The sequence below is a fragment of the Notolabrus celidotus genome, chromosome 8 (assembly GCF_009762535.1).
Source record: "Notolabrus celidotus isolate fNotCel1 chromosome 8, fNotCel1.pri, whole genome shotgun sequence".
In the NCBI taxonomy this organism is placed as follows: domain Eukaryota; kingdom Metazoa; phylum Chordata; class Actinopteri; order Labriformes; family Labridae; genus Notolabrus; species Notolabrus celidotus.
The window spans coordinates 24374053-24384371 of NC_048279.1; the positions used below are offsets into that span (position 1 = coordinate 24374053).

At 40.5% G+C, this 10319-nt stretch overlaps 1 protein-coding gene across 1 annotated transcript in view; it reads right to left on the minus strand.

Moving 5' to 3' along the window:
* Positions 1-9654, minus strand: part of tnmd (tenomodulin) — a 59056-nt gene extending 49402 nt beyond the window's left edge. The window contains exons 1-3 of the mRNA XM_034690461.1: positions 9466-9654; positions 9132-9288; positions 5140-5274 (exon numbers count right to left, since the gene is read on the minus strand). Of these exons, the coding sequence (XP_034546352.1) occupies positions 5140-5274; positions 9132-9263 (267 nt within the window). The 5' untranslated portion in view covers positions 9264-9288; positions 9466-9654. The remainder of the gene's footprint in view (positions 1-5139; positions 5275-9131; positions 9289-9465) is intronic.
* Positions 9655-10319: the final 665 nt, after the last annotated feature.

Here is a 10319-nt window from a genome sequence, read left to right on the forward strand (position 1 = left end):
CGCCATGAAGCCTTCCTACCCCAGGCACTTCACTGGCAACAATTTCAAACAGCTCCCCTTTGTTTTTTGAGGTCTGCAGCCCCTCACTGCTCCTGAGTAGAAGGCATAATGCATCATCTTAGGAGGGTGAGCCTGTAGCAGCTTAATTTAGCAGCTAGGGAGGAACATGGGAGGACTACGGCCTTCTAATGAATGAATGAATGAGCCCGACTTGTAAAATCAGAAAAGATTACAGATGGAGGGGCAGGCCTCCCCAAAAGGTCTTGCCAAACCAGCTGTTAAGATAAGCCCAGTTACCTTTCCAGAATAATAAAAACAACCACACGAGACGGGGTAAACAAACATTGTGAGGGGATGTTAACAATGTCCATTCTGAGAAAGAAAAAGCACCTGCAACACCAGTGAGATAGTATCATATCACAATCAAATCTTGTGTCTTCCTCCCCTGTTGCATGTTGACATCTGGACACCGAAGGGACTGTTGGGTATACACAGCCTACGAGCAATAAATAAACAAAGGGGGGCCCGGCCTTGAAAAGCCGTACACCTGTGACCGGTGGAAAGGCAGCAGCAGGCGCAGCGGTGTTCATTAAAGGCGCCGGGCCTGACAGTGAGGCATTTAAGAGGCCATCAGGAGCGACAACTCAGCAGCTACCTTGGGACCGCAGAGGGAAAGGCATCAAGGTGAGCAATGCAATTTCAGCTTGAATAATGGAGCACTTTCCTCAGGTCTGACATTCATGTATTTCTCAGGCAGTTTTTGCCATACAGCCCAAATAGCACCTGTGAGCTATTCAGAGTCTCCAGGAAAAACTGGTTTACAATGTGCACAGGTTCACAATGAGTCTGTGCATGGCTGCTGGTGTGTAGATAATGTTGCTCAAAGTGGCTCATGAATTAAAAACGGCACCAAAATATATCAAATCTAATGGTATAAAAATTTAGATTTCTGATGCTGTGTAACAGAAATTCCTCACAGCAGATGCAACTTGGAGACTTTCTCTCTTCTGAGACATTTTGAAGAACATTTTTTGAGTCGTTTTTCCTCTCTCTTCTGTTGGATTCACCAGCCAGATTCCATTTTCACGGAGTTGCTGATGTAAACTGGTAATAACAGAGGATTAATTTACAAGGAGGCAAAATCCCCTGGTGAGACTCGTGGCCCAGAACAATAATGAGCACATAGTAAACAGAAATTTGCCCTAAGCCAAAAGAGAACGCAGAGGCACCTAATCTACACACTGAAAAACACAATGCACACACAATCGCATGCGTACGAGCACAACCACACCCTAACACAAAGAAAGAGAAAATAATGGCTGAGTGTCTTCCCCAGGCCTCTGTAACAACATATGTTTTCAGGTAATTAAAAGAAGATCCCGAGCGGTTATCATGTCATATTGAAATACAATGCACTGAGCAAATTACCATTCTGTGGTTATTTATACAAAGCTGGGTGCACAAGGTCACGCTGCTTTGGTGAACCGGGAGGATAGATGAGAAGTGTTGGTGACTGCAGTCATGCTGTGGTTGGACTTCTAATAAGCATGTTAAGGTCAAAGTGCTATGTTGTGTGTGATATATGGTATGTAATAAATATGAGGGTTTTGCTTTGGTTAAGTGACAGCTATTGGTTATTGTTTCTAATGCAAATGTAAGAATGAAACTATCCACTGAGTAGAAAACTAATTCAAATGAAGTCAGTTGGTGAAAAACAGAAGAGACTTTCAGGAGAAGATCACATTTTGTAATCAGTGGTTTTAGTAATTAGATCTAAGGCAACATTAAGGCCTGCTCTGTATATCATCTGTGATTTTCAGATTACCCAGTTTGGATCCTACGCTCGATAAAGGTCCAACTGATTGTAAAGGATGCACATTTTTAAACCTAAAAGGTAAAGTGTAATACTGTTAAAGTGACGTGTGATTACTGCCTTATCAACTCTATCACCTCTTTCCTATGAACAAGACTTTACTGTGAAAAGGATGTGGTTCTATCAGTCAGTACATACATCTCACATCTCAGGTGTTTGGAGTCTCAGAACAGCTGGAGGTAACGGAAAGAGCAGATTTCAAACTCAGGGAAACCACATGAAGAACTTCAACCACAAGCTTGTTTCCCACTTGTGAATCTCATACTACCAACTTTAAAATATCTTAGACTTCCAATTCAATATGTTTTGTGCTTACTTAAAACTGCAACGTCTGTGGACTCATTTAGGTTTGTGTGACACAAATTTAGTAATACCAAAGAATGCTAGTCACTTATGGCCCTTTTACACAGTTCTAGCCCTACTCGACTCTACTCGGTTTGGGTACCTTTACCACCAGCCCGGGTACCGACTCATGGTGGGCGGGGTCGTTATAACACAGTTGCGTGAAACTGCATTCACGTCATTTTGAACGTGACACAAACACAACAATCACAAAAAATGGAGGACATGGAGGCAATGGTGTACTTGCTGCTCGGTCTGTGGCTCCTTGTCACAGGCCAAGCGAGAGATGAAAGCAAAAGAAACTTTGTGTACAGACAATGTACAGTACTGATGTCGATTTTAAAAATGGCGGGTTTGATTCCTGTGTTGGGTGTCGTGCTCATGACTCTTCGGTGATGACATTCTCTGACCAACCAGTGGCCAGCAGTCCGTAGACCTCACCTTTTAGTATCGGCTCAGCTCGCTTGGAACCAGAGCAGAGCAGGTACAAAAAACTGGTTTCTGACACGAGGTTCAGCGCCCATGGGATCGCAACACAAACCGAGTAGAGTCGGGTCAAGTGGAGTAGAGTAGGGCTAAGACGGGCCGGTTGAAAAGGGTCATTATATTCAACAAACCTGAAAAACTTGACGCTGTGGCATAAGAGGTGTTAATCTGTTGTTGTTTGATCATCTGAACAACTCACGGCAAACGTGTAGTGTTGTTAGAACTATCATATCTATAACTTATAGAAGCAGTATTGAGGTGCCAGTTCAGCTCGGTTGGTAACACATGTGCCCCATGTACAGCAGCTATTTTTCTTGTCTCACTGGTTGTAGGCTTGATTCAGGGTCTCAGCAGTACAGTATTTAGTGCTCTTCTCTCCCAACATGTCCTGTCTCTCTTCAGCTGTCCTATCTAACAAAAGGCAAAAAAAAAAGAAGCAGTACCTCAGTGTAATAATACTACTAACAGTTACTGGTATCTTATGTCTGGAAACTCTTATCTAAGTACAAAAGTGTTAGTAATAAAATACATTCAAGAGAGAGAACTCAACTCTGACTCTGACTCTGACATGGGTAAGGGGGCTTGACTCAGATTCTTCTCTGCCAACTTTGACTCAACCCGGACTTCAACACACTGGACCCAAAACTGGACTTAGGCATATATGTATCAGTGTTGTAGTCGAATCACCAGACCTTGATTAACTTTGAGTCAAACACATTTCCAGGCAGCCGGGGAAATGTTCAAAATCTGTGCGTCTCTGTTGTACCAAAACAGAAATAATTTGTATTTTTGAATACTGGGGCAGAGGCAAACACTTCTTTAGCTGAATTTGAATAGAAGCTGTCATCAAATAAAAAACAACCCCCACACAACTGCTTCCTAAAATAAATTATGTACACTCCCTTTGGCTTCAGCTGCAGTGTTCTGCTGCCCAGAGTCTATACATGCCAGTCAGTGCTCAGGATTAGCTGGTGAGTCAAGAAGAGTCCTGCTGCGTTAAAATCTAAATACTAATATAGCACACAAGGTGTTATCTGCTCCATCCACTTCTTTCCTGTACATTGAAAGCAGTCATTAGATTTTTGTTTTTACGGATACATACCCCGAGTTTAATGTTCTACTGTTTTTGAAGCAGCTTCCTTCCCATCTGACAGACAGGTGGTTCTCCTTTGAAGCAGCTCCGTCTCACTGACTGATGTGGAGGCCAGAGAATAAGCCTCCCCCTCAAGACCCCATTAAAGCGAAAACCCAGGGTCCGCAGGTTTGATATTCATCGCCCAGGCAACCTCTGCCATCAACACATTTTGTGCCACGTGAGAATGATCACAGCTTATTAAAGTGGAAATAATGACTGCTCTACCTCCGGCATGAAATATTTAACAAGGACAAAGGAGATGGCTCAAAGGTGATTCATATCGATGTTGAAAGGAGAGAACGTGGACAATACATTCTGCAAAGGAAGTGAAGATGAACCCTGGTTAACCTGAGCTAAGAAAAAGACTGTCTGAAATTGAAATTTGTTCCCTAATGGAGGCAGTAAGAGAAGAATTTATGCAGTTTTATTGAATTAATATTTATTAGATTAAACAAAGATATTGGATTAACAGCAAACAACCTCCTGCAGGGTACATTCGGATGCAGAGTTCACTTAATTGCATTTATAGAAAACAGAATAGTGCATGCAAACATATTGTACATATAGGCTACAGTATATGTAGTCATTTTAACCATTGCTTCAATGCAATAATTTTTGTGAATGCCTGTCCAGGAACTGCCAATTCCTGGCTGTGAAAGTATTGATGTATTTTTCCTCCTTGTCTGTGTAAATTAGCTTTTTTGGCCCCTTGAGAAAATCCGGCAAAAGGAGCAGAGTGAAAATGTTCTCCATCAAGTGTGATTGAATTGGATTTTACAAGATGAATTGCTAGGACAAGAGTTTATCCCAATTACACTGCCAAGAGGTTTCAGTCCTCCTGCTGCCGCCACTCTGGTCAACAGCAATTAGGGTCAGTGTTGAGTCATCAGGATCCGTCATTGTGAGAAGATGTTTACAATGCGAGCAGAGAGTAGATAGACGCAACAGGCCAACATTTGCAAAAGGTAAAAAGCGGTTTGAGGTTCGGCCCAAGAACTCATGAAATTACAGATCCGACAGCCAAAACATGAGCAGAGCAAAACACAGCTGTCTTTTCCATAACCCACATATCTTTTCATCTCCCACAATACAACACGGACTGCAGGCTCTGCCTCTGGCTCTTTGTGTGGTTGCCCATTTCCCTTACTCGTGTTTTTTTTCCTTTGATATAACCTGTATGATAGGCTGATGTGGAGACTCAGGGTGTCTTTTATCTGACACTCATCAAGACCACACTTACCACAGGCAGTGACTAGAAGGAAGGTAGAGGCCCAAAAAAGAAAGAGGTGATATTTAGCCTTACCTTCCCCAGACTGGGGCTCCACAGATACCTCAGGCTGAAAATACAGAGACCCAGAAGGATGAAGACCAGCGCCAGAGCCAGAGCCACTCGCTGGTAGATGTGGAACTTGGCCTTCTTCTCTTTTACAGCCTCAACCTAAAAAAACATACAAGTTTAGTGTTACATGTGTCATGCAGTCCAAATTTCCAGACAAGTTATAAATCTCATAAAAGAGACATTCAACTTTTTGAGGTATTCATTTTGTGGCAATTCAATGTTAGCTAAAAAGAGCTAGAAATGGCTTTTGCCACAGGAAACTAAACCTGCATATAAGCACCACTCAGTCAAAATTACAGTATTTCATACCTACTTTTTTCAACAACATGTGGTTATTAAACTCACATGACCCCATTATGTTGTTTTTACGCAGTTCTGCTCAAAGTCTTTATGCTAAGCTAAGCTAACCTTTTTTATAATTTAGTGACATGGTTATACCATTTGTGATAACTCTCCATTATATAAGTTTATACATTACAGAATTGTGTGTTTCTGAGGCAGTTGGCCATCTTTTGTACCCACAAGTCCATCCATCAGTAGTAGTGCTCCATTAGTTAAAACCATAGACTGGGAATGTAGGCTGTTTTTGAAACGGCCTGCTACATACTACCTACTAATGTAGTAGGCAGTAGGTACTGCCTTCTACATGCTAAGTTTGAATTTAGTATGGAGTATGACTGTTCTGTTGGATCTGTGTTGCAGTATGCTGGGCCAGACGTCACTGAATTTCTGGTTTCAGAAAGCGGAAGTAAACAACGGCCAAGCTGATAGCGACACTGCTTCTTTAGCATTACTTATGATTTAAAAAGTTAGGAAGTGGTTTATATGTAATTTAATAATTTTCCCAGCAGCTAAAAACTGAGTTACCCCCGTCAAAAAATGAAGAGAAAAGAAAAAGCTGTGCATTGTGGCAAACAGTACGCGAGGCAGACTGGTCCGATGCATACTGTGAAATTTTCCCGAATCAGTGCAACATCCGGGGAGTTTTGGCATACTGCATATTTTGCTCTTGTTCACATACTTACTACATACTTACTACATACTGAATTTTGGCCAAATCAATACGTACTGCTAGCATAGTAGGCGGTTTCGTAAACAGCCGTAGTCTCTGTGATGTCACTCATTGGTTTCTGAAAAGGTGTCAAGGGCGTAAAAGTGTGGGTGACCAAATTGGAAATGCGGACTACAATTAATTATCGAATGCTCTAGTAATCAACAAATCAGCTGTTTCAGGGCACAGCCAAATAGCTACACTTGTCAGTCAGATTAGCCACGTCCCCTTACCATAACTTAACTGGGATATAATCAAAATGGATGAATTACCATACAGCTGTCACAAATAACTAGACTAGATTAAGACCTCAACCATTCTTTGTCCTAGGCTATGAGTTGCAGTGAAATGAGCACACTAATATGGGCTCTAATGGGGTTTTCTTAGCTTTTTGGGGCCAGCCTCAAGTGGACATTCAAGGAACTGCAGTTTTAGCACTTTAACATTGGCTTAATTTTTCAACACCTGAGGTTTCGTCAGGTGAGTTAAAACATTTTTTAGACTACATAAAAAATGTAGGTGGCTTTAAGATGTAGAACATGGAACACAAGAGATGACTTCTCCCTCTGTGCAATTGTGTTTATCACAGATGTGATGACTTGATGACAAGCAAGTGGACAGAGAGGAAGATCTATCTCATCTAGCTCCAAACAAGGAAGACTAATGCTTTGTACCCTTAAAAGCGTTTCTTTTTTTATGTATGTATTTATACTTATTTGATGTTCAGTTTACCTTACAACTGCATCATGTTTAACCCAGAGAGAAATCATTTGATCCTCCAACCATGCAAAATGTCGGCTATCCACTGATGACAAAAATAAAACTATTCCCATGCCAAGTGCAGGGATGAGCAGCCTACCACAGGAAGGTTACATTTATTAAACTTTTCCTCACTCTGCCTGCTGTAGTCAATTCCCCGAGCTTTGGGCCACAAATTAATAAAGACAGGCTTTTGTTCCAGCACAGCTCCAACGGGGAGAAAATGAAAGCTTCTCATTCACACCGGACCACTTGTGAAGGTCTCAGAGGACAACAGAAAAGCAGATATGTAAAAAAGAAAAACTGAACTAACTTCAATTAGGAAAATTGGTGTTGCTTATCTCTGTGTCTTTTTAAAATGATGATAAAGCAGCTTTTGGTTTTCTATTGTGGCGGAGGTTGTTACAGTTGTTAAGCCGCTACAGTGGATTGGAAAGTGCTTTAACATGCTGACTACTTTAAATAATTTGAGGGGATTGATAAAAAAAAAAAAAGTTTTATGCTTTTTCATGACCTTTTAACTTTTCTTCTGGTAAAGTAATAATCTCAAGTTTTCCTGAATCTTGTGTTTCATTCATTTTTACTACTTTAAAATATTTAGGTAGCATGATGTACAGAAGGTACTATGGTGTAACTATTATGGCACACTGTTTCAGTCCTCACTGAATATGGATTGGATTTCTGATTGGTAAATACATTAGCAGCATGTCTTTGAGGAAGAACAGAGGACACATTATTCACGATAGACCCAAAAAAACTTTAACCAACTGCTTGCCAATAATGCATTTAACATTCCAGCTATCTTTTATTTGATATATATTCACCAGGAGCCACACAAACATGCGGCCCATCAAAGTGTTGTACATTCCTAAGATAGGATGAGTAACAAGAGCCAAAGATTCCTCATATTGTGAATCTATGAGAGTGAAGGAAAAGGAAAAATAATAAAACGGTGGCTGAAATCCTGTGCTCTCCTGTGGCAGGTTGCATAAGCAGTGGAAACTTTACTAGAGGACAAACCTCTCTCTGCCTGTGCTTTGAATATCGAAATACTCAGAGGAAAGGAGGTGGGATTGAGAGACAGACAGACAGAAATAAAGGCAGGGATGGAGACAGGGTGAGCAGTCTGAGTGCACAGCAGCCGCCAACTAGTGTTTAAAGGTTTAGGAGTTCAGAATCAGCCAGGCGATTCCTCTTGAGCTTTGTGAGGAAGAGTGCCCGCAGCTCCCTGCTGCTACAATGCAAAGAAGAAGCTCTTTTTTGAGAAAACAACAGTTGAGAAAAAAACACAAGTACCTGCAAAATCAATAAGCTGAAGCATGGTTTTATCACACAAGGGCATACTTGTGAAGCATTGGATTTCAGTGAAAAATACCCTGAAATAAAGTAGCCGCATGGGATTTCTAAATAATACTAATAATTATTATTATTCATCCATCACTTAGTCTACTTACGGTAGGTCTCTACTGCAAGTGTCGCCCTTTCTATGATAGACAGAAAAACTGCTTGCTTTTCACATATAAAGATAATTGCACAGTGCTGTGAAGCAACTTACCCCTATCGCTCTATTGTGCTGTATTATAAGTTCTGCTACAGTTGAACTATGAGAGGAGGAAAAACACATTTTCAAAGCCAAAAATCCTCCCTTCCACCCTTTCCCTCAATCAAAAAAGATCAATATAAAAGACCATTCTTGGTGTGTATTTGAATTCTGCTTGCATGTGAGAAGTTGAGTATATTCTAGATATAAAGCAAACACAATGGTTCAAGTGAGACTGAATACTGAATAATAAAGAAAGAATGCCAGAGTAAAACGCCTAAAGGAATTTGGAAAAAATTACTATTCTGAGAAAACTCTGATCACTCAGAGAGAGATCAAGCAGTGCTCTTATTTTATATCAGACTTCCAATATATTTTATTCAAAGCATACACTCCAATATCACAGGATCCCTGCTGCTGCCACCTGCACTTAATTCACTAAGTGTAAAAGTCTAAGGTCACTTTTTCATCTTGAAAATTAAACAGCTCTAAGCTCCACATACTTTTTTCTAAAGTTTCCAAATTTTTTAATGCTTGACATCTTGTTTATGTGCAATAACTGAAAAAAAGAAGAAATTGGGAAAAATTTGAAAATAATGGACTCACATCTTTCCACAGAATCTGTTGACTGCTAGATTGACTTCCAGCCTCCATGATGCAAGCCTGCAGGAGGAATCTTTCCGATGGTCTTAGCAGGGGAAAAAATATGCTCTGCAAGGCAAAGAGCCCCAGCTTCATTCCTCTGCTGTAATTTGGGAGTGTGCTGAAGGGGAGGGAAGTTTCAGACGGTGTGGAATTACTGAAACATTTGTGATACTCATTAAATGCAAGGCAGATGTCTCTCCTGCCCGCCTGCCTGCTACCATTTCAAAGGTGGAAAAACCGCGAATGGATTCAGACTGAAAGACAAACACTCTGTTGAATATATTACATACTATACCTGGGTGAAAACCAGAGTGATTCTCTACCTTTGAAGTATTCCTGCTTGGAGGACAAAGTTTGCAGGCAAAGAAATGTAATTGTACCAAGATAGTGCTGATGCTGATCTATTCAGCGATATTTGTGAAGCACCAAAAAGAACCTGCTGTCTCCTTTTGTTCCTCAGTCTGTCAGTCTGCACACTCCACTACAAAACAGTGAGAGAAAAGCTGGGATGAGTGAATGGTAGCAAGTGAAATAATCTATCTTAAAAAACGAAAAGTATTTGCACTTGTGCACTCACAGAAATAAAAGAGAACTGAAGCAAAGACTGTAATCCGAGGACATAAGTTTAAAGACCAACACCCCAGACATATTTTAAGACATACAAAGAAATATTCTCCTTGAGAAAATGATGAAAAAGTTCAATCATGTCATAAAAATATAAAAATGTCAAATAATTTCACCTGCTCATTAATTCTGTGTGAAAAAAAAGCAAGTTTGAAATGAATCTTCATTAAAAAAAGTTTAGCTTCTGAATGCAAAGATGCCTCCTACTTCAGTGAAAGGTTTCCACATCAGATTTGTGAGTTGCATATCTGAACATGATTGGTTACAAAACTAGCTGTGCTCGTATTTTCATATGTTGGACTGAGATTTGACAAAAAAAGAAACTTTCTCCCCTCAGCAGATATATTTTAAAAAACAGCCTTGCAGTGCCAAACTTTGCACAAACATCATTCTGCAGAGTGAAGGTCAAACATACAAGTGAAGTAGCAATAAAGAAAACACATTTTAGAAGGTAGAGGGACTCCAAGAAGCAGTCTGAGGTCATCTGTGGAGCTGTAGCCCATCACAAACTCAAACCGTCAGCTA